The sequence below is a fragment of the Phalacrocorax aristotelis genome, chromosome 18 (assembly GCF_949628215.1).
Source record: "Phalacrocorax aristotelis chromosome 18, bGulAri2.1, whole genome shotgun sequence".
NCBI classification, from domain to species: domain Eukaryota; kingdom Metazoa; phylum Chordata; class Aves; order Suliformes; family Phalacrocoracidae; genus Phalacrocorax; species Phalacrocorax aristotelis.
Genome location: NC_134293.1, coordinates 5,648,967 through 5,675,643, shown reverse-complemented (window position 1 = coordinate 5,675,643; position 26,677 = coordinate 5,648,967). Strand labels below are relative to the sequence as shown.

Below are 26,677 nucleotides of genomic sequence, written 5' to 3'. Positions count from 1 at the left end.
TATGCCTGAAGGGGACAAAACAGCTGGACTGTTTGTTAGTTGGAAAAGACCCATTTGTCTTCTGACTGACTTGAGTTTCACAGCACATTTACTGTAAAAATAACTGTCTTTTCTGCTATTCTAAGTGAGACACGAGACAGGCCCAAAGTTTCCATCTATTCTTTGCTCTTTTTGCCCTGTTCCAGGTCTTTGTGATGCTTCAGCATTTGCCAGTCCACTAGAGTTGTGTTTTAAGCTTTTTATTACTGAAATACTTCAATGTTTTTTTGAAAGTTGCTTGAAGTAGCTTAGCTCTTATCGCACATTGTTACAGCTAGCATCATCCTTGATTTATTAGAAGTGGAACTTGGGCAGCCTTATGTGGTCACATAGCAATGAGTGTGCCAAATGGCACACTTAATTGAAACAGAGATCTATATATTCCTTATAATGTACAAACAATTCCATTCAAACATTGTGGAAAATATTTGCATTTTAGAAATCAGTCTAAAATTATTTAATGCTTTGAAATTGTAAGTATTTTAAAAACTTTCATAGAGCCTTTAATAACTTCTGTTTCAAGAACATAGACTTGGCAGCTAGCATGGAGGATGTGGTTTTACTCAGTAGGTTGATGATGTTTTGTTGCTTATGGAAATGGAAACAATTTCTTTTGCTCCTTTTGAAGGAAGTATTTTTCAGTTGAAATTTTTTGACAGTCTTTGAATCTAGCCCATGGATCTATATTTATTCATATGCCGGTAGCATGGTTTAGTTCTCAAGCTCCAAAGCACTTCTTACCATCCACTCGAACTGGAACATAATGCTTTTTCCCTAACCTGTTTTTTCACTTCAAGATGGCTTGTACATAAATAGTTAAATATTTGACCAGTTGTTGCTGATCTCCACAGGGGTCAGCTTGCCGACAGTTAGCATTGCTGCTCTTTTGACCTGTGCTTCCTGTTTAGGCATATTTCTAGGCCTTGTACAGCAGCTGGGGGATTTTTGGCACGAAAAGCACAGCAGTGGGGACCTTCCCATTCCCAGCGAGGCCTGTTAAGTTTCCCTGGCGTTGAAGAAATGAAGAACTGCTTTTGTGTGTAGTACTAGAAATCACATTCCATGTCTAAAACACATCTGTAGCTTTGGAACAAGACATGGCAATCTTTAGTTTGTGAGAACATATGATTTAGTTATTAGTGGCTTAGTATCTTATGAGATGTTTAGTAAATCATCTAATACAAAAGTGTGAAAAGGTGCCATTGTGTTTAATATGGTGTGGTTAAACTTCATCCTGTTTCTTTAGGCCAGAAAAACATGGATCTTCTTTAGCTTATAAAGAGTGGTTGTAGCTCACTTCAACAATGTTAAGTACCATCAGTCACTGCTTTCCCCTTCAGAAACTAGCTGGAGCAAGACTTGCTGTTAAGGAGCAGTAGTCTAAAGGTGTTCTGATTCCGTAAATTTAATATTTAGGTAAAAAAATTACAAGATTACTGCTACAGTATGGTAGATAACGGAAGGATTTAGGCAAATCTTGGGCATAAACAGACTATCACCAGATGACATTGGTGTCTTGTAAGACTCATCACTAGTATTTCTAAATCCATTTTCAGTATGAGTATGGAATAAGACTATAATATTAACTCTTAATCATGCAAGGTCTGTCTTTCATTTCTAAACCTGGAAAAGTCTATCTGAGGAGATCATATTATATGAGGAAATCATATAATATTCCCTTGCTGTTCAAATGTATAGAATCATAGGTGTGTGTTCATACCTATCTGACATAATCCGATTGAGAAGTTAGTTTACTTTGCATATTTTTAGATTACAGGAACTGACTGTTTGTTCAGAAGATAATGCTGATGTTCATGATATTGAACTTTTACAGTACATCAGTGTGGATTGTTCAAAATTAAAACGACTCTTGCAAGGTACGATTTGAGCCTTTGTTTTGAAATATTTTTAGCTGAATATGGCTAGTTAGAGATGATGCAATAGTATTGATCTGTATATCTTTCTGTTGCCGTGTTTTACTCCAAATAGTCATATATTTACCAAAATATTTAAAAATACTGAAGTAGCATAAAGACATTCGCTTAAAAATTGCTTTGCACTTAAAGCGTCTTTATAATTTGTGTTGCTTTTTAGAACCAAGTTTCGTTTCTAAATGCAAATGTTTTACCTTTACAGAGACTGTATTCAAATTTAAAGCCCTTAAGAAAGTAGCTCAGTTAGCTGTTATCAACAGTCTTGAAAAGGTAAGCATTTTAATATTTGTCTTCTGTTTCATTGCTTATTTGCAGACTTTATCTAATTTAGGAATAGTTGTGATCCAGTAATTTACTATAAAATATATGTTGGTGCATCCCTTCGATGCATATATGTTTTGCACGAAATGTCAAGTGATTAGAAGTAAGAGTAAAATCTCTCTCCATTTAAAGACATAATTCAGAAAAAATATTTTTAAGCTCTGGAATGTAAAGATGTTTTGCATTATCTGCAGGCATTTTGGAACTGGGTGGAAAACTATCCTGATGAATTCACAAAGCTGTATCAAACACCACAGACTGATATGGCTGGTAAGGCATAAGAAATGACATAGTGTTCAAAAGATGGTTTCTCAGACTTCCCCACATTCACCTGCATTTTGTGCCCTCTTTGCTTCTTGTTCAGCCTGCAAATAAGAAACAAATTTTTGTCAACCTTTGTCAGGGCAGGCAAGGTTATATTGCTATCTCTTTTCTTTGCTGACTCACCTTTTAGAGAGAGTGATTTTGTGGTTCACAACACAAAGAAATAAAACCCAAAAGATGGCAACTCTTTAAATATACATTTTTCATGTTGGTATAGGAAAAAAAAACTTAAAAGAACATCACCTGTATTTGTCTCTAGTCAAAAACGGATAAAAAATTATATTTTCAGGTAAACCCTGTCTTTAAGTGGGTTGAGACCATTTAATCCCCACTAATGTGCAAAACAGAACTTTTTTTCTGTGTAAGTGGAGCTATCTCTCTGCTCTTTTATACCTGTTCTTTACCTTTTCATAATTAAAATTGGTATTGAACTTGGTTATATTTTACACAGATTGTGCAGAGAAGTTGTTTGACTTGGTGGATGGCTTTGCTGAAAGCACAAAACGTAAAGCAGCAGTTTGGCCTCTGCAAATCATACTCCTGGTCCTGTGTCCAGAGATAATCCAAGATATAGCAAAGGATGTGGTAGAGGAAACTAAAATGAACAAGGTAAGAGAAGAAAAGTATTTGAATTCTGGCTCTGATTTCTAGAAGATGCTTGTCTTTGCTTATTCTATATTTCAGGTATATTTTATTTTGTCTTTCCTGCCCAAAAAGCACATTACAATTCCATATGGAAATTTCTGCATCCTTTTTAAGTTTTCACCTAACATATGTTCTTTCACTGTCAATAATTCATACAGATAGTATTTCCCAAACAATGTTATTTCAGAATTTTTACATCTCCTTGGACATGTGAATCCTAGTGTTGTGGTTTCCCCGGCCTCCCCCAGTAGCAAACTTAGCATTGCTTCTCGCTAGCCTATATTGTACTGATCTGGGTTTCTGCAGTTCTGTATGTTCCACAATGGCAGTGCCTGTAGCAGAATTTGAATTTGATGTGGCTGCAAACATTATGAAGAGTAAACAACCATCTATCTTTGTCCCATTCTGATTGCCCTAGGTTGTTCAAAATTCATGCCTTTAATAAACATAATGTTTCTCCAGGATGCTGCATCAAGTTATTTTTTGCAATCCTAATATCCATGACTTCTGATCAGAAAATGCAATGTTGTTTGTTTTTAATATCTAAGGATCTAATAACCCTGACCCCAGATTACCAAAGCTCTGTTTATAACTATTCCTGATTTGAATTCTGCAGAAACTGTTCCTGGACAATCTCAGGAAGGCACTTGCAGGCCACAGCGGGAGCAGACAGCTGACTGAAAGTGCTGCTATTGCTTGTGTTAAACTGTGCAAAGCATCTACCTACATCAACTGGGAAGATAATTCCGTCATTTTCCTACTAGTGCAGTCCATGGTGGTAGATCTTAAGGTAAAAATGTCTGTTTCCTAATTGCAATGAAGAAATTTGAATTTTAAAATATTAAAATAAACTTTGAATTTCTCCTTAATTGAATACCGTCATGTTTTTCAGTGGAAAGTTTTGTATTGAAAGTAGACAAGAATAATATGGGTATCTAACTGATATATTTTTTTTGAAATATATAGAATTTGCTGTTTAATCCAAGCAAACCTTTTTCAAGAGGCAATCAAAATGCAGATGTAGACCTTATGATTGACTGCTTAGTTTCCTGTTTCCGCATAAACCCTCATAATAACCAACACTTTAAGGTGAGAACACTACTTACTGGTAAGTCATTCTCCATATACTATTGATGACCTGTCAATTATAACACATATGCTAACAGCAGCTGAAGCTCAGAAATAAGTTCAACTGTATAAATATCCCTTAGTAATAAATCCCTGCATGTTTTTATAAATCTTTTTTTACTTGGTTAGACTTTCTCATGTTTAGATTTGACAGCTTTGTCAACTTAATAAAAAGGTGCCAGTATGTTATTCAGTGCAATAGGAAGGATGGCAAAGATGATGTTCCTAAGTGGCTCTTATGTATTTTTATTGTAGATCTGCTTGGCACAGAATTCCCCATCAACATTTCATTATGTACTGGTAAATTCGCTCCACCGAATAATCACAAATGTAAGTTCTCAAATTATTTAATCAACCCAACAATCTGTGGCTTCTATTCAGATCAATATCTGCTTATTAAATACAATTTGAATCTTGAATACAATCTTGTTGCCTGTATCCATGCAGGAAGACCTGCTTGCTAATATGGAAAGGTGTACAAATCTCTGTTCATGCTGTCCATGAGTTGGATTCCCAGTTTGAAAGCTTGTATTCCAGTCTAAAATTTCAATACAAATATGTTTTAATACCCTCTAATGTAGGATGACAAATGAAACTTATGTTCGCTGGTTCTATAATAGGCACTGCTTTATTGATACATGAAAAACATTCTCAGGACATTCATCGTTACACCACCTTCTACAGTGTCTAGTACATTGACATGGGAACTTAGGGGAAGAATTGGCCTTGTGGCTTTGCTCAGGGATTTGTTCCAGTATGAATTTCAATAGTGTAAAATTTTAGTAAACGCTGAGTGCCAAAATATTTTGCAAGTTTGTGCAGTTATTCATCTTCAATGTGTTATTGTACTTTAAGTCACTAAAATAAGACTTTAATTTTTATACCGTTCAGACATACTTTTGTGATCAGTACGCAAATAGAATCAGTCTGTGAGCAACCAGCCTTACTTAATTTACATAACATTTTCTATTTCGTTGTCATAATGAAAACATTGTATTTAGGGAAAAGAAAAATTAGGCATTTTGACAAATAGGAAAGAAAATGCTACTGTAGATGTGGTGGTGTGTCTGTGATGGAGTAATACTGCTTTTCAGATATTATCAAGCACTTAAATTACCAATTTCCCATTTTGTTTAGTGTATCGCAATGAATTGAGTGCACATTGTTTGTTCTGAAGTGTTACATACTAGCATTCAGTATCCTGAAATCTGCCATGGTTTCCTGCACTCATGGTTTCAGAGTCTGTGCTCGTTCAGAAGGAAGAATGATATAGCAAGCAGCTAAGCTGGAAATAATGCTTCTGTTACAACTCATTTAAATATTATGAGTTTTATGGTGAGAATGCAAAGTTAACATGTTGGTAATACTGTGTAAAATACCCGTGTAAAGATTAGCTATACTACAGCTTTTGTAACTTGTAGAGGTATAAAAGAAATCATAATCTAACTCATATATTACCAGATTATCATTTGAGCGTTTCTGTGGTTTTGTTCTAGTCTGCGTTGGACTGGTGGCCCAAGATCGATGCTGTGTACTGCCATTCCATGGAGCTTCGCAGCATGTTCAGTGAGACGCTTCATAAAGCTATTCAAGGCTGTGGCGCACATCCAGCAATTCGCATGACTCCGGTAAGACTTCTGAAGAAGCTGTTAAAACACAGACCCGTAGTTTTTCCCGTGTCTCCATTCCATTTCAGCTTTTTTATTCATTAACTTTAGACTGGAAACTAGAGGGGGGAAGAACATTGCAATCCAAAAAGCAACAGAGAGCCATACATGCTCTGTAAACCTTGCAGGTTTTGGTGTATTGACTAACTGTTTCTAGTCGGTTAGTGATGTATGTTTCTCAGTTTTTGTGCTGCTGTTAAACTGGCAACATAGAAGTATTTCTTCTGTAACTCTCCTCTGTGGCTAACTGTTCATTTTAAGCTTTCTTGCTGTGTGAATAGCTAGGTAATATGTCCATTCTTGTTTAATCTGAAAAACAAAAGCATTCTGTGTGTGAAGATAATTTCTGAAAACTGCAATGTTTTACCCTGATTGGCATGACAATCTCTTCATTTGTCTTGCTTGCCTTCTGTTGAGCAAGCAAGTTGACTGTTTGGTCTTGGTGACAGCAACAAAGTAAAAGATTTTTCAACCATTGTGAAATAAAGTCAATATTCTTGTTTGTCTTGCAAAAAATCTTGAGTAAATTCAAATTTGTAGTTCATCCAAATTTTTTGGTAAGTTCATGTGCAGCTGCGTTGCCTTTCTTCTGAACTTCCCATTTAGGACTTTTGATGTGTCAAGTGAACTTGGTTGGTTGTTTCAGAAGGCCTAAAATGATACATGAAAATATTCCTATTGGGCTTCTCAAATGAAAGCAAATGATCAAAATACCTGTAGTTGAAAGCTACGACATGTTTAACTTGCTTTTTACATGTGTATATTCATCTGTTGAGAAAATAGCAGGGGTGTTGTAATGGCAACTCTGACATTGATTGGTGGTGCTTTGTCTTCTGCTTCTTATTTTCTGTTCTTATTGGCTGCTGTCGCTCACATGGTCAGATGCCAACCAGTCACTGTTTTGCATGGCAGTGGGCCTCTGTTGCTGTAAGTATGACCCATTGTAACTACCGCAGAAAAGCCTCTCCTTGCTCTGACTTTTCTGTGCATAGTTACCACTGCAGTCACTTCATCTGGGATACAAGAGGTAGCATGTTTTACCTAAGAATGTAGGACTGGAGCAGACCTCTTCGGCACTCTGCTTGGCAATTGCAAGGCAATCCCTTTCACAACCAGCTGAGCTCCTTCCCAGAAGGAAAGGCTTTTTTTGGTTCTGTTCCTTCCCTTCTGCCCCCTACTTTTCCATCATGATGCTCTTCCAGAATGTCCCTGCTCTGGTGGTTAGACTGTTTTCTAATTTCCAGCCTAAACTTATTTATGTCTACCTTATCCCCATTTGTTCTTGTTCCAGTGTTGTCTGTTAGCTTCAAACCGGTGTTTATCCCCTTGATGTATTTGCAGAGACCAGTCACGTCCCCGTCTTTGTTTATTGATAGACTTTAGTTTTGATCGTGTGAAGTAAACAAACTGCTTCACAGAAATGAATCAGCTTCTTCTGCCATGTGCCCCTTCTCAGAATTCCCTTAACTGTAGCAAACTATGGTTTAGCACAGAATTAGTTACCTCTACCAGTGTGGTATCAATTTCCTGATCAGATGCTTTTTTATGTGGTAGATTTAATTCTGTATAATTTCACACTGTTCAACAAAATAGCGTGTGATTCTAATTTCTTGTAGAATTTAACTGTACTATGTTGTGTCTTTTCTTCAGTTACCTTGAGGATGATTTCAAGCTAGGGTTTTTTTTTTTGTTCAAAACTTGCAAGTTTAGTGAAAATTAAAAGCAAGTTCATTTTATTGAGATATTTGCAAAAAATAATCTAGACAAAATAGTTTAAAAAGCTGAGATTCTAAAGAGTGTTGTATTCTGTCTTCTGTTGAATATCCACCATGGTAGTTTTTTCACCCAAGTTACTGTCTTGTAACTATTTTGGTAGCTGTAAGCAAAAATACTAATTTAATCCCTGCTGATATAAGTTTACAGAATTTATATTTTAATTACTTTTAAACTGATTGGAGAGAGATTAAAATCTTTTGTCTTTGGACATACTGGGGACCAATTAACACAAGTTCAACGTTTTTATATGTATGTGTGTGTATATATATATATAGAACACACACACACGTATATATAGATAGTATTTTTCAGACTTCAGTAGGCATCCAGATTATTTTTGTTGAGATGAGGGAACTGCAGCTGATTGCCATACAACAGGGTGGCTCTCGTTGAGGGCTGTGCACACTGTAGGCATGAAGTATAAACTCAGTTTTTGAAAGCCTTACAACTGGTACAATCCATGTACACTTACTTCACAGCCAATGCTGTGTATGACTGTGTACGTTAAATGTATTGGTCATATTGCTACCTGGATTCTGTTGCATGGACAGCAGTCATAGAATATGATATAGTTCACACTAGAGTCAAACCAGAATACCTTATGTGAACTCTCAGTACCTAGCTTAAAATGTCCTCCATTTTGCATGAGGAACTTGCCTGGTACAGAATTAGTTTACTGATTTTTCAGATGAAGCTAGGTGGGGTTTTTTTTGGTGGGTTGTGTGTTTGTTTGGTTTGGGTGGTTTTTTGGTGTTTTTTTTTTTTTTTATTTAAGCAATGCACTGTGTACCTTTTGAAAACTGAAAGGTGCATTTTTCAGAGGCTGTACAGGTGAAAATGCTATCAGCTTGACTGTGATTATGGCAGAAAATAAAGATAATATTTTGCTTTTGGAAAAATATTCCCTACACTCATGTATTCAAGCTTACGTGGAAACAATTTATTTCTCAGACCAAAGAAAATCTCTCTAAATTCTTAGTAGTCCTTCTGTCCATTTTGCTTTTGCCAGTTTGACTTATGCAAAAACTTTTCTTATGTCCACATGCAGCTCTCTAAAACAATTAAGTAAACTTCAAAGATATAATAAAGTGATAGCATATGCATATGTAAAAGGGGATTTTTAAGTAGAAGGCTATGTGACTATACTTGGGTGAATGTCGTACACTTTTAAACTTTTTCATCAATTGTAGATTATAAAAGCAATACAATTCTTAAGATGTTTCATTAAAACTATTAGGTAGACTACCTTACAATGTGATTTTTGTCTTCCATCAGAGTCTTACATTTAAGGAGAAAATGACAAGCCTTAAATTTAAAGAAAAACCTACTGATTTGGAAACCAGAAGCTACAAGTTCTTGCTGTTATCCTTGGTAAAACTGATCCATGCTGATCCAAAGCTTTTGCTGTGTGTAAGTATATCATACTATTAGTTCATAGTGAAATTTACTTTTGAGGTTACTAAATGAATTAAAATTAAAAACACACACCTTACATCTAGGATACTTCCTTACTATGGTTATAATGCTTCTATTCTTTCAAAGGAAAAAGACAAAACTAAAAAGAAACTGTAAGAAATTTTACAGAAGCAGAGCAGCACAATGAAAGGGAACATAAAGCTCTGTGACTGTGAAAGGAGTATGGGGGGAAGAAGAGGGAAGTAGAACAAGAAAACTAAAATAAAGCAGGGGAAATCAGCCATCATTTCAATGAGCAGAAAGGCAGATGAGTGCTTAGATCTTCCATTTTCTCAGGGCTGTTTATTGTTTAATTTAAAAGTATTTCAATTCTGTCAAAGATATGACATGCAAGGAGTGTCATAGCTTAAAAAGAAATTAGGTACTCTCTTAAGAATCCAGAAATCCCCCTAGTTTAATTACAGGAATGCCACTGTAGCAGTCAGTAACATGGTCAATCATTCAAAAGTTTTATGACTTAAACTTGCCTTCCTTTTTGCTGTTTAGAATCCAAGGAAACAAGGGCCTGAGACGCAAGGTAGCACAGCTGAATTAATTACAGGCCTTGTACAACTTGTTCCGCAATCCAGCATGCCCGATATAGCACAAGAAGCCATGGAGGTAAGGGGTAAATGTTCTCTATGCCAAATGATTAGTACACAGAGAAATCAAATCAAAGCTTTTGTAGAAGCTCTGAAGTATTGATTAGCTATGAAGTTCTGTGTCTTAGAGTTTGGTCTCTATTGATCTTTTTCTAGATGTCTCCTGCACTGAAAGCTTTACAGGAGAGGCCTATATGAAAATTTTAATAAGCAATTCATACTGCCTCTTGTGACTACTCTGCACCTCTTAATATGGTTTGTTCTTCCCTGGTGTTGATCAAATACAGTTTGACAGTTCCTCTGTTCTATCTTTGCAGAGAGCACCATTAGGCTTGCCCCTTCTCTTCTGTGTTTTCTAAATGTCTGTGAGAAAAATCCCTAATGCAGTGGCTGGTCCTGTATTCTGTTGTGAATCAGAGGAGGTTGTATGTGTGGGAGGGATAGATTGGGTATTTCAAGGCTACTGACATCCTCATCCCGCCAGCTTTGACTGAAGAAGCTAACAAATCACCAAAGTTACTTCTGATTTTTAGCCTTTCCATGCAAAGTTGCTGATTCTTTGACTTTGACAGTTCAGTTGTAACATTTGTGTGGTTTTAGCTATGGTGGGTATCCAGAGCACTTCATATACAATGAAAGCAGGCTTCAGCTTCTCTTCATGCACATGGAAGAGAAAGATTTATTTACTTTTTTTAATCCATGGTGCCAGTTATATTATCCTGCCTTTTTCAGATTCCCATGCTAAAAAGTGCACTGTAGAGTGTGTGCTTCACTGACATCTTTCATGTTTTAGGTTTTCACACGTAAACTGAAAAAGGGATTAACTATACCTATATGCATTACAGCTTTGCATAAATAGTTGAATTTTAGTAGGTAAACTGAGGGTTTTTTGTTAAACCTTGCCCCAACAAGAACTGCCACAGGTAGTGTCAGTATACTACTACTTATCAGTATATGAAATACATATTTCTTGATAGTTTAATGGTAGAATTCAATAATATTTCTTGTATAAGAATAATCCCTTTCAGTGTGAAAATCTCTGAGGAAGTTTATATTTGGTGGTAACACCCTTATGGTCATTTACGGGAAGTTAGAGATTAAAAAGTTTTGGCCGTTACATAATTTCATTTTGGTGTACTGTTCAATCTTGGTTCTTTATCGATCTTAATCCCTAATCTACCCGACTGTTGGCTTAACTGTCTGAGGATCAGCCTCTCATGTCTGTTTTTGACTAGTAGGTTACTAAAGAAGTTCTGGAATATTTGTTTAAGATAGGAAGCAATTTGAAATAACAACTTAAATATTGTTGGAGAACAGCAGGGGTTGGGTTTTTTTTTAGTGCCCCTTTTAACAGCAATCCCCTGGCAGCAAACTTTTTTTTTTCATTTCTGAGGGAAAAATATCTAAGATTGTCATAATTTCTCTCTTTAACTTTTGTTTTCACCAAAGTGAAAATTTATTTGCCTGCATATCAGACCCAAAGTAATAAGTGACTTGAGAGGAGAGATTTTGTTTGCAATAGTTGTTTGGTATAATTAAGGGTAAACTTCTAATCAATAATTTTCTGTTTGTTTATAGCCTTTGACCCATTTAACTTTTATCAGATATGTATTTCTTCTGAAAATTGTTTTCAGCAAATTTATAAGTAGTTGATTTTTGAGATTTTTGTGGTTAATGTGACTTAAATCAAAAGCAGAGACTAAACCTTTGGCCATAGTTCACCAGTATGTTCTTAGATATGGTGGGAACCTATTCTTATCTAAGTTTTTGCTCGTGCAGGGAATGGTTTCAAAGAGCAAAATATTTGCCTGTCCTGTCTTGGCAAAGAGCTTCATCTACGGAAATTTTGTTGTTGCCACTAGAAGTTTGTATCTGTAGGATTGGTTGCATTCATTTTTTTGCAGCTGGACATTAAGTACATAAAAAAGCCAAAATACAAGGTAAAATCTCTAGGTTTGGATTATAAATATGTAATAAAGACTAAAATGAAATACTTTTGACACAGGCTAACAATGAACTCTTGTTCTATATAAAATGCTTTTTATATCTTTTGTTGTTTTTGAAAACAATGTCATTACTATGTGATTGTACCTATTTCTCTGCCTAAGCTGATGTACTTGGTACATTTCTGCCTTTAAGTGAAACTACTTTGTTTTGAATTTAGGCCTTGCTAGTTCTTCACCAGTTAGACAGCATTGACTTGTGGAATCCTGATGCACCTATAGAAACGTTCTGGGAAATTAGGTGTGTAAGTTAACTTTTGTAAATTAGAGAAATAGCTGCTGCGATTTGTCTTTTCTTTTGAAATAGCTGTGACTGTTTTGGGAAACCTATGCAACAGCGGCATGAATCTGCAGTCAAAATTATTATGTGTGTTCATGAAAACATTTTATCTTCCATATACAAATTTAACAAAAATATAACACACACTTTGCTGGCTTTCTTAATGACTCTCTTCAGCCTGATATTAAGGTGTAGAAATTATTATTAGCTTTAAAAGTTAGAGACTTTTCTACCTCATTCAAATGTTTACTACTTGTTTAAATTCTATTTTATCTTTTTGGGGCTGAAGGAGGGTAATGCTAAGCAGTTCCAGAGTGTGATTTTGCTAATCTTGACTCTGAAGCCCTCACCTAAAGAAGGTAGTAGTTTGTCCTGACCTGTGATCTCCATTTGTCTTCCCTGCATATTTAAAGAATTTTTATTCATTAGAGTCATCTTGCTTTTTATAACTTCGCAGCAGCTGTTGCGGCTCATTTCTTTGAGAATATTAAGGGAAATGAAGTTCCAAAAAAGTCAGAATTACACAAAGTGCTAAACCAAAAAATAGGAATCTGTAAACTCAGATTTCTAAGAATTGCATGAGCTAAACAATTTAAAAAAGAAATATCTGGCGATCTAATCTGGATTGGTACAGGTGTTTGTTTTAGAAGAAAGGGAGCGACAGTCTAGGAGGAACTCTCTGGCCAGTATCAACAAATTGGCCTGCATGACTGCTAAATATGGCTCAAGGGGCTTGTTATGGGACAGGTTTGGGGCCGAGCCTTACCTAGATGGGCAATAACTGAAACTCATTACTGTAATTTCTAATAGTAGAAATGAGTTTGTGGTCTGTTCGGGCTGGGGGAAAAACCCATTAAAATTGACACTAATTTGGACCCTTTGGCAGTTTTAACAGAGAGTGTGAGGCCTGAATGGATATGAAGAAGGAACATCCCTAGATGTGTTCCTTCCAGAACAGAGTTGAGACACGTTATCAGAGCAGTGTAGGTAAACTTGTACTGCCACTGTCTGTGCTGTATCTGTTCTGTGGATAAATGGAGGACTTCTGAATCGACAGCCCTGGAGTCTGGACTTCTAACAAGTACCCAAATTGCTTAACTTCCTCTAGGGAACTAAAAAGGCCAGCTGGGCGGTGGGAAGGGTCAGAGGGGAGCTTTCATTTAAAGTACACGCCTATATTATTTCTAATATATATTTTAAAAGATGATGCTAGTATATGTATAGGATATTCACGCTAATTGCCTATTTCTATGTAAAATGTAATAATATCTTCAGAACTTTTGTTAGTAGATTATAAAGCTAATGCTGAATTTCATTTTGCTACAGTTCACAAATGCTTTTTTATATCTGCAAGAAACTAACTAGTCATCAGATGCTCAGCAGTACAGAAATCCTCAAGTGGCTGCGAGAGATTCTCATCTGTAGGAATAAATTTCTTCTAAAAAACAAAGTAAGTAAATGTTAACCTCTATCTGTTAGGATCATTAAAATTAGTTGCTCTCTGTTTTGTCACTCCCTTTATTTAGCAGGTTATTTTTATGATTGAAGGAGATTTAATAGCTACACCTACTCTTTCTGATTTCCTCTCTGCTGAGAGATGGTGCTTTGTGAGGCATCCTTGATTAGAATTGTTAACAGAAGTTAGGTTTAGGTTTGGGGTGGGGTTTGTTTGGTTTTTGTGGTTTTTATTGGGTGTGTGTTTTTTCTTTTTTTTTACTTTAGCTGCACAGGTTGTCTTACTTGCTTGAAAAAGGTATGTTTCTCAGAAACCTGGTGCGTGGTACCTATCTGCATATTACAAAGGGAAATGGTCCGCAAGATGAGGAAAAGGGAAAGTTAGTTTTGATAAAACAGTGCTTTATGGATTAAATAAAAATTTCTTTTTGTATCTCATGTTCACGTGAGCCCTAAAATTCTGACTTGCTTCTTTCCAGTAATCTCAAGAGACTTTTTCCAAGCCAACCATACATGGCAATGCTATACTTGCTAGAATTAAAACCAGACTTGCTATATTACTTTTTTAATTAATGATCTACTAGAAAAAAAAAGGGTTTCTGCTTTTTCTGTCTGAGCTGAAAGGAGCTAACATGAGAAGGGTACTATCTTATGTGTAGTGTATATCATGCTTAAAAAGTCCTCTTTCAGCAAGAGGATTTTTACCTTTAAATGACTATTTTCTTTTCTTCTCTTCTCTTTTCAACTTTGGTAGCTCTGTTACTGATAGACACTACTTTTTGTCTGTGCTGATGCTGAGTAGTAGGATTTTTCTTTTGGTATCTCCATTTTAACATATATTTGTAAAACATAATCTCACATATTGCAGCTGAAGACCTTAGGCATTCTGGCTTTCTATGAATTCAGGAAGACTTTTATATTTGGCCTCTAAGTGGAAATCAACTGTCCTTCAAATAAGAGCATATGCTTAACATTATCGTTCTCCTTCCAGTTAATAAGTAATTAGCTGTTTTTAAAAATCTCTTTCCTCTTAGTACTTAGAGGATGTTCATTAATATCAGGATCAGACAAAGATAATAGTTGTTATTAGAACTCTGCTTCACAATCTCAGTTCCTGTTTTTCTGATCTAATAGAAAATGTATAGAACAAAATGTACAGCACTCCTGAGCTTGGCTTCAATAGACTTAGCCACATCTAAATTATATTTGTGTGAGTATGTGTTCTGTGGACTAAAACCAAGGAGCCTATAGGGCTTTCAGGGGGCTCCAAGAAAGGGAGGAGAAGGCATCATTTTGTGCTTACCTCATGTTGATGGTTTTTGAAGATGACTCTCCAGATAGTTTCTTAAGGAGAAATATCATTCTACGACACCATTAATATGGGTAACTTTATAAAGCCCTGAGAGCACCAGTGTGAAAAGTATTGTGTAAATGTTGAAGAGCTTTTTAGCTTCCTGAAATCTATCCTTTTTACCCTTTTTTTTTTAATGAATAAGTTGATTTATTATTTTTCTTCCCTCTTTTTATAGCAATCAGATAGGAGTTCCTGCCACTTTCTCTTCCTTTATGATGTCTCTGGAGGTGGAACTAGTCAAATTTCTCTAGACCATGAAGAGATGATACGCTGTGCTCCAGGAGCTACCCTCAGGAAAGGGAAAGGGAATTCTTCCATGGTAAGTAATATATGATGATAATTCTTCTTAACACTTGGGGAGAAAAACCTGTGTGCAAATAGAAATTAAATTACTTTGAGAGTAATTTAAAAAAATCCCATTATTTAAGTCTGAGGAGGAAAAGACATCTCTATCCCACATAATGTATGTATCTAATATGCTAATATGCTGGTTAATAATGATGTTTCAGACTTCAAAAAGTCATGCCTTTTCCAAGTTAAAATGTTGCTGAATACTTTCTTTTCTTAGGATTGCACATAGCATCTCTACACATTAGTCTGTTGTTAAGAAATCTGAAATTGCACTTTTTAAAGTATCGCATGCAGTTTGAATGCACTGTGAAGGATCATAAAATCAAGCATTTCAGTGAGGCATACCCTTTGACAGACAAGTTTCTTAAGCCGTGTTTTACTACTAGTTCTAGGTACAAGAACAAATGAAGAGGATACTTAGAACATGTTTTAAGAGCCAAAACTTCTGTGTTGTTTTTAAATGTATACTTTTACAGTATCAATAAGATTTTCCTAAGTATATGGTTATCCATATGAAAAAAACAGATTCTTAGCCGCTGTGTTCATGCACAGCATGTAAGAGCTCTGATCTTGTTTAGGATTGCTTATTCATATTGGAATAAAAGCAGTTTTAAAGAAAAATTCGGATAAGGCTGAATTTTAATAAAATTGCCCTATTCATAAGCAATATTACCAAATTCGGAATTCTCTCTTTCCCAAGGAAAGTACAGCAGGATGCAGCGGAACACCAATCTGTCGCCAAGCCCAAACAAAATTGGAAGTTGCCTTATACATGTTTTTGTGGAGCCCGGATATTGAGGCAGTCCTTGTTGCAATGTCCTGTTTCCGTCATCTCTGTGAGGAAGCAGATATCAGATGTGGGGTAGATGAAGTCTCAGTGCATAACTTTTTGCCAAATTACAATACTTTCATGGAGTTTGCATCTGTTAGCAATATGATGTCAACAGGTAAGAATCGTTAATCTGTAAAATGCCTTTCTGCCTGTGTAATAAGAGTATTATTTGTGTTTGAGTCCTTCAAAGAGGTTAAGATTCTTGATTTGGTTGCTGCTCCTGCTTTCACTGAAATAACTTAATCATCAGAATTGCTAGAAAGAGTAGAGAATTTGCGTGACTGAGTTCATAAGAATTTTAGAGTGTAACAAGAAGAATCCTTTTCTAAACACTTTAAGGGGAGAGATGTACCTCTGTTAATTTAATAATTACTTTCAAAGTAAATATTTGATGTAGGTGGGTTTTCAAAAAACTTGGTTAATGTTCTGTGCCCCTTTGTAGGGAGAGCAGCTCTTCAGAAAAGAGTGATGGCGTTGTTAAGACGCATTGAACATCCAACTGCTGGCAACACAGAGGTAAACTTTATTGTGAATTCATAAACTCTTTGCGTGCATATTTTTTTGAAAACAGAAAATACTGTTGCTACAAGTCGTTTTGAAGTTAAATCTTGATATATCTTATTTTAGGCCTGGGAGGATACACATGCAAAATGGGAACAAGCTACAAAGCTAATCCTTAACTATCCAAAGACCAAAATGGAAGATGGGCAGGTGACTATGAATTTTTCCATCGGTTTAACCCTTAGAAATCCAAAATAAGTATTTCAACTTATTTGTTTTAAGGAATTGAATTTTAATACAGAAAATTAGTTTTGTAGGCAGACTGAAGGTCCGTGAACATATTGCAGAAAAATAATGGTAATCACTTGTCCACTATGCTTACTAAGGGACCAAGAAGTAGTTTGACTTGAATTGCTTTAAGGGAGATGGGGGCTGAGCTTAAAAATTAAAAGGAAAATGGAAAAAAAAGAATAGTGAAAACTCTGGAGTACTACTAGAGAAAGTATGAAATCCCTTTCGCTGGAAGTTTTTAAACAAGCTGCTGGCTATCATGATGTAAATATGCTTTATTGCGGTGCGGAGTAGGAAGTTGACTAGACAACTCCCTTCAGTCGTTTTTAGCCTTGCTTTTTCAAGTTCTCTGAAAAAAGTGCCTCTGTATAGATTTCTGTTCATAATATCACAGTAAAGTATAAAAGGTGAATCTTAGAAAATTCTTGAGGCTGGAATTGTGTATGGCAGGAGGTGTTACAGAATACTTCACAATCCTGATCTCTCTCCATTAGTTATGTTTAATTCAAGAGATTTCATCTTCAGCCATTCTTTTGCAGGTTACTGACAGCCTTCATAAGACAATTGTTAAGAGGCGAATGTCACATGTTAGCGGGGGAGGCTCCATAGACTTGTCTGACACAGATTCCCTTCAGGAGTGGATCAACATGACGGGGTTCTTATGTGCCCTTGGAGGAGTGTGCCTACAGCATCGTAGCAATGCAGGATTAGCAACCTACAGCCCACCTATGGGTCCTGTCAATGAGCGTAAGGGCTCCATGATATCCATGGTGTCCACAGAGGGAAATGCAGAGACTCCTGTTAGCAAATTCATCGATCGATTATTGACTCTGATGGTCTGTAACCATGAGAAAGTGGGACTTCAGATACGGACTAATATTAAAGATTTGGTGGGTTTGGAGTTGAGTCCAGCACTTTATCCAATGCTGTTTAACAAATTGAAGAATACTATCAGCAAGTTTTTTGATTCTCAAGGGCAGGTAAAGTGTTGATATATTCCTTTACATTTGTGTCTTAATAAAAGGTGTCTGTCTTGTCTTTCACGTAGGAAGTTGAAACTGATACCTGCTTGTGTTTTGTACAAAAAAACCTGTGAGCATTGTGATTGACAACATGCATTAATAATTATTGTATTTGTGATTCCAGGCTATATTTAACATGAAGTAATTGAAAATAATCTTGACTTCTTAGTGAACTCTGAGTATTGAATCTGTTCTCAGAATTGTTATGGCTGGTAGTATTGACATATTTAATCCTGACATATATTGGAATTCATTTGGCTAGGTGATACTAGAAAAATGCTTGCCCATTAGATTTTTGAAATGCTGCAGTATTTGATACATACCCATTTTTTGGGGGTGTGTGTGTAAAGAATTAAGGCCACCAATTTTCTCCCTGCAGGTTCTGTTAACTGAGACGAACACACAATTTGTAGAGCAAACCATTGCTATAATGAAGAATTTGCTTGACAATCACACGGAAGGGAGCTCAGAACATCTTGGACAAGCTAGTATTGAGACAATGATGTTAAATCTGGTTAGGTAAGAAATCTTGTTGAACTTCGTATACCAAGTAACATGTTTAAAAACTGAGGTAGACCCTTCTAGTTTATATCTTTTCTGTTTGCATCTGTGGAGAAGCAGCAGCTGATTTTCTGATCCTCCTCCTTAAGGTTCTGACAACTTAAGTAATCATGGAGATCATTTATACTGTAGCATAAAGTATGCTGATGAAGGGCGACTTTTGGTTTTTTTTTTTTGTGTGTGGGGTTTGTTTTTTTTTTTCCTTTTAAAAAAGAACTAACTTTTTCCATACTCGGCCCTATTCTTGTAAGCATTCCTGGTGTCTTTTCTATACAGTGGTGTTAGTGGTTAAAAACCAGCTGAAGGGCAGATTTCTGTTCAAGTTTATAATAGCAGAAAACTTCTTTGGCCAGAAGAAATTTGGTGCTGGTCTTCAGCTTATATGGGGGCTGGCTTGCTCACTTGGAAAATAAATAAAGATAGCCCAAAGACTTGCTAACCCATTATGCAAGTCTGCTGGGTCAGCCAGTGCATAGGTTCCAGCATGGAGCTCAAGGGATTTGTCAAATGTGTGGGCCTTATAGTATGAAGTATTTTATCTAATTGCTTTTTTCCTTCAGGTATGTGCGTGTGCTTGGAAATTTGGTACATGCAATTCAAATAAAAACTAAGCTATGTCAGTTAGTAGAAGTAATGATGGAGAGGAGAGATGACCTTTCGTTTTGCCAAGAAATGAAATTTAGGTAAGTCCTGCATTATATAACCTTTAGGATAGTGTCATGGGGACAAGTGTAATTTTGTAATTTGGCTATATGTTTAAAAAAAATAAACCAAAACCTGTCTCACACTGGTGTTCCTGGTATAGGGATAGTACTCCCATCTTTGTCTCAAGAATAGTTTAGAGCCTGGTGCTGCATTAAAACTTTATTTTGATTGTGGGGATACTAAACACATGTAAAAAATCTTGTGTGTGATACAGACTAGAGTGTTACTTGGTATAATAAAATTAGTTCAGTTCATCTTCAGTGTGTTGTGGTTCAAACAGTTCTTACACTGAATTTGTTATAATTAAGAATGATGCCAACAGTAGTGAGCATGTTTGGAGGAAGGGTTGTTTAAAAACAAAACAAGCCCAAAGCTGAGGCAATATATTTATATGTAACAGGAACAAAATGGTGGAATATTTGACAGACTGGGTTATGGGAACATCTAATCAAGCAACAGATGAGGATGTGAAATGCTTGACAAGGTAAGAAGGAATACTATTAAACTGTTGCTAGAGTTGCTAACAGTGTTCCAGGTGGCGTTTGATATCCACAGATGAGCTGGTTCGTGTGGACTTCCTTTAGTGGTAGTAATTTTAAGGAGAAGACAAAAATTGAAGCCTAAGTTTTGGTGAGCAGCAACAGAATTATATTTAATGCATAGCCTTAATTAACGTGGCTTTTGATGTGGTTTTTTGTTTTTTAATTTTTTTTAATCTACTGAATTAATTTTTTTCCTTTTAATACTTTTTTCTGATTTAGCGTTAGGACTGAATGTTTTATTTGCTAGAGCTGTGTCTTCATGTGATGCATTCTAAACAATAAAATTATCAAACATTATAGTGTTGAATTTGTACTTAACTGGATTTTTTAGTGACAAATTTGGTTTGCAGTTGTTGTCCTTAGGAGATATATTGCTGGAACCTGTACCGCAGGAGGTAGTAGCTTTTTTCCTGATGGACATGACTTTACTAGAATAATGGTTTTTTCAATGTTCTTTTCACCTGCTGTTAGATATGTAAGGAGAGAGGATGTGGTACTGGATGGGAATATCATCAAGGGGAAGGAGAGACTAATTCTGCTGATCTGATTCACAGCTTCTTAAAACTTTATTTTTCAGAGATTTGGACCAAGCGAGTATGGAAGCAGTGGTCTCTCTTCTTGCTGGGCTTCCACTACAGCCTGAGGAAGGAGATGGTGTTGAATTGATGGAAGCGAAATCTCAGTTATTTCTTAAGTAAATAGTGACTTTCAACTGTTTTTCTATACAGTGACTCTAAGTAGATGCACCATATGACATTTATTACAAACTATGTTTTTTCTTCTGGCAGAAACAATTTCATTACCCAACAGAAATTGCCTCTTACGAATCTATTTTCAGAATTCTCTACCTCATAGGTTTATAGAAGAATTTCTGTTTAGAAAATAATTATAAAATTTGGCTTTGTTTCTGCTTAATGCAGATGTATGCTTAATTCATGAGAGTGATGAGCTTGCTTTGGTATTATATTTTTATCCATGAAACTTAAAATCTCTTTCAAGACATCTGTTTGTAAAGGCACACCTGTCAAATTCACTTGCTTGGTTTGAGAGAATTTGCATACAAATTTTAGGACAGTGCTTTCTGGTTGTTACAATACGTTTGAAGGTTTGGACCATGCTACAAGAAGGATTACTTGGGACAGTTAGATTTTTTTGGGAGGCCTTTTGTCTATTTGCTACTCTATGGAAGTCTTTTCAGATGGATGCCTTTGCAGAAGCTGTTTTACTGATCCAAATCTCTTTTTCTTTAGATACTTCACACTGTTTATGAACCTTCTAAATGACTGTAGTGAAGTTGAAGATGAAAGTGCGCAAACAGGTGGCAGGAAACGTGGAATGTCTCGAAGACTGGCTTCGCTACGGCACTGCACTGTTCTTGCTATGTCAAATTTACTCAATGCAAATGTGGACAGTGGTCTTATGCACTCAATAGGTAAAGTAGTTAGAGATAATTGTACATAAATGAATACATAATGAAGACATTGGTATTTAATTTATTTTTACATCTTCCTTAGTAGTTCTGGGTTTTTTTAATCAGGCTTGGGCTATCATAAAGACCTCCAAACAAGAGCTACGTTTATGGAAGTCCTCACCAAAATTCTCCAGCAGGGAACAGAATTTGATACCTTAGCAGAAACAGTGCTAGCAGATCGGTTTGAGAGATTGGTGGAGTTGGTTACAATGATGGGTGATCAGGGGGAGCTTCCTATTGCTATGGCTTTAGCCAATGTGGTGCCTTGTTCTCAGTGGGTAAGTTGATTCATGCATTTTATTTCCTACATTTTTGAAAATACTAAGACTTGAAATAAAAATTAGTACAAACATTAAGGGTATAACAGTCTGCTAAAGGCAGATTAGACCTACCGTTCATGATAGCTAGCCTTTCCTAGTATATCGTTGAAAAGTGTACTGGATCTAATTCTCAGAGATCTCAATTATAAACTGCATTTTTATAGTAATAGTAAATTTAATAATAAAGTTAATATATAGGAATAATTTTATATACAGTTATTGTAATAAATGTATCTGGGCTGGTTATTTGTGTTATTTGTGTGTGTGCTGTAATGCAGACAAACAACTGTATTTGCTCATCTAGATTTTAGCAAGATGAATTGGGCTTTGTTATACAGCAGAATAACTGCTTATCTATCTGGACTAACTGTTACGAATTTGTATGACTGGATAGCGTGAGGCAGATTTTTAAACAAGCGATAGCGTAGGAAAGATGTAAAGAGAGATTGCGTATGCTTAATTTGATATTTACGTGCAAGACTTCATAGCAAATTTAAAGCATTAGTACAAACTGCTTGGTGTTTTTTTCATAATAATTTTTTTCGTACTTGCTTTGGCTCACTGCTAGTCAGACTAACATTTCATTGCTTCTTTTAAGGATGAGCTAGCTCGCGTCCTGGTCACACTCTTTGATTCCCGGCACTTGCTCTACCAGCTACTCTGGAATATGTTTTCAAAGGAAGTTGAACTAGCAGATTCCATGCAGACACTCTTCCGAGGAAACAGCTTAGCCAGTAAAATAATGACTTTCTGTTTTAAGGTATATAATCTAATCTTTGCTACAAATCACTTCAATGCAGGAAAAGTTTAGGAATACAAAAATACAAACCTAGCAGTCTATGGTGTTACATGCTTGAGTAACAGGATTAGATGAAAATAGTACGGAATTGCCTTTGAGTCTCAGTTCAAGTTAGTCTTGGCTCTCGCATCTGTTAGGTTTAGGGAGTTTTGCTTTTAATGTTCTAATGTTTGACAAACTAACTCTTGTAGATATCTTATGCTGTTGTTTAGCCCCAGTCAGCAACTAAGCACCACCCAGCTGCTCCACTCACCCCCAAACCCCAGTGAGAGAGGGGAGAGACTCGAAAGAGCAAAAGTGAGAAAACTTGTGGGTTGAGATAAAAAACAGTTTAATAGTTAAAATAGTAATAGTAATACTACTGCTACTACTACTAATAATAATAAATGAAAAGGAAAACAATGAGAGAGAGAGGGGAAACCCGGGGGAATAAAAACCAAGTGACGCAACTGCTCACCACCCGCTGACTGACGCTGCCGGTCCCCGAGCCGAAATCACTGCTTCCCCAGGCCATCTCCCCCCAGCTAATGTACTGAGCATGACGTCATATGCTATGGAATATCCCTTTGGCCAGTTTGGATCAGCTGTCTTGGCTGTGCCCCCTCCCCTCCCGCCTTCTTGTGCACCTGGCAGAGCCTGGGAAGCTGGAAAAGTCCTTGACAAGTATAAGCACTACTTAGCAACAACTAAGACATATAAATCCTCCTGGAACTAACCTTTTGCCAAGACTTCATGACTCAACCGGTTAGGCTTAAGCTTATAGTTAGTCCTCTTGAAAGTTTCCATGGCAATAAATGTTTCATCTTGCCTAGTCTGTATATTCTGCATTGTAAAGAAGAAAACCGGTTGCAGTAACAAAAATGTGTGCAAGATTTGTAGGTTGCAACATAGGTTACTAGTTATTTAGAAACCATAACTTATTTGATACAAACACCTAAATATTTGTAAAAGTTTTAGATATCTTAAAGTCCTTCCCTAAATAATCTTCAGTCATAGTAGGGCTCTTTATACTTCTGACTAGTTTAGTTATACGAGTGATTCTGTGACAAGTACCAGCTTGAAGACTGTTCCTGATGGTGTTTTTGTAACGGGCAATTTAAAGATGGGGAGACAAGCTCTGAGGTCTTTTATAACCAGATGGGAAACTTAAATAACCAGATGGGAAGGAATCCCGTCTGGTTATTGTGGTTATTAAAGTGACCTATAGTTTTCTCTAAATAGGAAATTAATTTAAATTCTTGTGGAAAATTGATCTCAGGTATGTTTCAGAAGTGAGGCTATATTATAGAAACACAAATTTTACAGAAATCTGACTTATGCTCAAACAAATCAAATGTTTTCAAGCTCTCTTAACAGTTACAGAATTTTGGAGTGTTCCTGTGTATTGCCATGTTAATCTGGCAACCTATTCTAATTTTCTTTCTACCCAGGTATATGGTGCTACATATTTGCAGAAGCTTTTGGAACCTTTATTAAGGACTGTGATCACATCCTCTGAGTGGCAGCATGTTAGCTTTGAGGTGGATCCAACAAGGTTTGAGATTCAAGGGGGGGAGCAAATGTATTTATGCGTAAACATGATTCCCAGTCATCGTAAATATAATAGGATTCCTTTTTCCATGTTGCAAATATTTTTTTTCTCATACTTTCATACTTTTCCACTCCTCACTTTACCGGACACATTGATTGTATCTGCAATCCTTATACCCATGGAGAATGATACAGAGCTGTCCAACACAGCGAGATGAGTTTTGCTGCATGTACTCTAAGCCCTGATGGAGGAGGGAAGATAGAGAGCTCTTGCAGGGCCTCTTCTGCATGCTACTTCATACTTTTATGTGGGCTCCTAATGTTGGGATTTCCAGCAGTACCAGAAAGCGTCTGCTTTAGGTCACTGTATTAATTACAGAAGCAAGATGGAATGCATGCATGTTGGGTGTAATTTTTTGTTTCAGTTTCTTTTATATCACCTCAAGACTTGGATTTAGTAACTGTTGGTCTGTTGCTTTGAATTATCTCTAACTCTTAGAAAAACTTTACGTAGTTGTCTTTTAAGTAGTTTACCAGAAGATAGGTCTTCTTTTTAATAGTCTAACTCTCAAATGTCTGTGTCTACCTCAAAGATTCCTTTCAGAGAAACCATGAATTTGATAATGCAATTATCAGTTGGAATTATGTATGCGTGTCTTTGTGTGGAACAGTGTTAGAGAATTCCAATTATAGCTGTCTGTTACTGACTTTTACATTACCTTATATTTGTAACTTACATGGTTTAAAATATTGATGGAAGCTTTTGTGTAAAAGATCATGATTATTACTGTAAGACTTCTATTTACCCTGGGAAATAAGGTTACTACCAAACATACAAGTACAGCTAGTATTATTTATTTGATGGTTGGTCATACATTTATGGGTCTGTTTCAGGCTGGAGCCTACAGAAAGCCTTGAGGAGAACCAGCGGAGTCTCTTGCAAATGACAGAAAAATTTTTTCATGCAATCATTAATTCTTCTTCGGAATTCCCACCACAGCTTCGCAGTGTGTGCCATTGTTTATACCAGGTATGCCTGCAATGGTAGCCTGCCCCTAAACTTCGGGTTTTGTTTTTATAATTCTAGCAGTGTGGAGCTTGGTCCAGTAGTAGGTGCACAGTGGGAGTTTCTTAAAGACTGTTTTCAGACATTTGTTAAATAACAGCAATCTAAATGTAGGGACTGAATGGTGTTTAAGACTTGGGTTGGCAATCAGGAAGTGACTAACATTAGAGTTTTTTAAGGAGTTGAATCACAGCTAAGAACTCAGACCTAGTAAGGCAGCAATAATATCTGCTTTAGCATCTCTATGGGAGACTAAAGGTTATCTAGGGGGTAATGGTTATACTTGCTTCTATCAGTTTATCATGAGGGCCATCTATAAGGAGGGCAGCAGAAAGGGAAAATACAAGAAAAAATCCCTGCTGGGATGCGAGAACGCAGAAGTGTGTTTTGACTATAGAAACAGTGTACTTGCTTACTTTTTGTACAGGATCAATTAAATGAGAAATAAATTTAATTTATTATCTAAAGGTCTGGGGGATCATGCCTTGATACACCATAATCTTGGGAATAAAATAGCTACTTGTGCAGTTACTGACTCTAGATAGTTGTTCCCTGCATAAAAATAGAGGCAATTTCTTCATGAACATTTTTCTCTGAAGGAAATTTTTCTAAAACTTGGCTATGAAATGTCTTATTCAGGTCATGGCTCCAGGAATGTTATTTAGTTGCACAATCTCATCCTTTCTGCCTTTGATGGAAAACCAGGTTAAAAATGGTGTAAGATGCTCATAAGAAAAATCCTGTATGGTCTTCAGTGGGACCACAGTAGTTACAAGTCCTAAATTTTAGAAACTGGATTGAGGCTGAGTATAATGGAAGGAAATAGATGTATGAAATGCTGCTGGCTGTATTTGGTAGAGAATTGTTTGTGGTTATATGTGCTTCCCTAAAGACCGTTTGTGGGTGAGGTCAAGACACTGCATCATTCAGGCTTTATTCTGATGGCGCTCGGTGTTATGTCTCATAATCACGTTCTGAAAGCAGGAGTCTCTAGGTCACTGTGGACAACTAAGGAAAGCCATTAATTTGTGCTGGGGAGGAGGTCCACTGGCATGTGATTTGGTAAATAACATCAGGCTTGTAGCTGGGATGCTCCAGGTGCTCTACTTCTGAGGATTATAGGTTCTTGTATTTGAGAGGTAGAATGACAACAGGAGTACATTCTGGTCTACAAAGTAGAATATCTTCCATCTGCTATGGGCAACACATTCTGATGGAGGTGCTGTTGCCTGTCAGATGCCTGGAGTATGTTATGGTATACAAAGGGCTGCCATACTTTGGTTAAGCAGCTGACCAAACATTTTGTAAACGCAGAGCACTGAGAAATTCAGCAGGTAAATATGAGGAAGAGAACCTGGAAGAGACAGATTTGAGTTCTTTTAATGAGGCAAATTACAGAGACTGACTTCTACTTGTGGCTAAAACTTCAGTGCTGTCACACAAACCTTGGCACGTTACGAAGCTGGGACCACCCTCTTGCTTGTTTCTGGTATCACTTAGAAATGACGCTTAAAGAGAAAAAAAAACTTTGAGTGGTGCACTGTCTTCTGTAGAGTAAATTCTTCTGTAGTGGTACCCTCCTGGCTGCCTCCCGTTCAAGTACCTGCATTCTCTGCCCTCCACCCCTGACTCCTCTGCTCTGTCCCGTTTCTGCTGCTCTCTGTAGCAGCTCAGCAGCAGGTTGCTGAGCCAGGTATGTATAT

General features: G+C 36.5%; 1 protein-coding gene across 5 annotated transcripts in view; it reads left to right on the top strand.

Moving 5' to 3' along the window:
* Positions 1–26,677, top strand: part of NF1 (neurofibromin 1) — a 103,054-nt gene that overhangs the window by 18,312 nt on the left and 58,065 nt on the right. For 2 of the 5 annotated variants that reach the window (XM_075112928.1, XM_075112926.1), the window contains exons 5-31: positions 1,810–1,916; positions 2,176–2,243; positions 2,489–2,564; positions 3,070–3,227; positions 3,880–4,053; positions 4,230–4,352; positions 4,647–4,721; positions 5,888–6,019; positions 6,941–6,985; positions 9,110–9,244; positions 9,797–9,910; positions 12,056–12,135; positions 13,501–13,624; positions 15,159–15,302; positions 16,035–16,281; positions 16,609–16,682; positions 16,794–16,877; positions 17,498–17,938; positions 18,360–18,499; positions 19,102–19,224; positions 19,647–19,730; positions 20,366–20,482; positions 21,039–21,220; positions 21,326–21,537; positions 22,178–22,339; positions 23,809–23,912; positions 24,803–24,938. In XM_075112928.1, the coding sequence (XP_074969029.1) occupies positions 1,810–1,916; positions 2,176–2,243; positions 2,489–2,564; positions 3,070–3,227; positions 3,880–4,053; positions 4,230–4,352; positions 4,647–4,721; positions 5,888–6,019; positions 6,941–6,985; positions 9,110–9,244; positions 9,797–9,910; positions 12,056–12,135; positions 13,501–13,624; positions 15,159–15,302; positions 16,035–16,281; positions 16,609–16,682; positions 16,794–16,877; positions 17,498–17,938; positions 18,360–18,499; positions 19,102–19,224; positions 19,647–19,730; positions 20,366–20,482; positions 21,039–21,220; positions 21,326–21,537; positions 22,178–22,339; positions 23,809–23,912; positions 24,803–24,938 (3,661 nt within the window). Of the gene's footprint in view, positions 1–1,809; positions 1,917–2,175; positions 2,244–2,488; positions 2,565–3,069; positions 3,228–3,879; positions 4,054–4,229; positions 4,353–4,646; positions 4,722–5,887; positions 6,020–6,940; positions 6,986–9,109; positions 9,245–9,796; positions 9,911–12,055; positions 12,136–13,060; positions 13,158–13,500; positions 13,625–15,158; positions 15,303–16,034; positions 16,282–16,608; positions 16,683–16,793; positions 16,878–17,497; positions 17,939–18,359; positions 18,500–19,101; positions 19,225–19,646; positions 19,731–20,365; positions 20,483–21,038; positions 21,221–21,325; positions 21,538–22,177; positions 22,340–23,808; positions 23,913–24,802; positions 24,939–26,677 lie in introns of those variants that run through there. The other 3 variants (XM_075112929.1, XM_075112927.1, XR_012663595.1) reach the window with 2 other exon arrangements.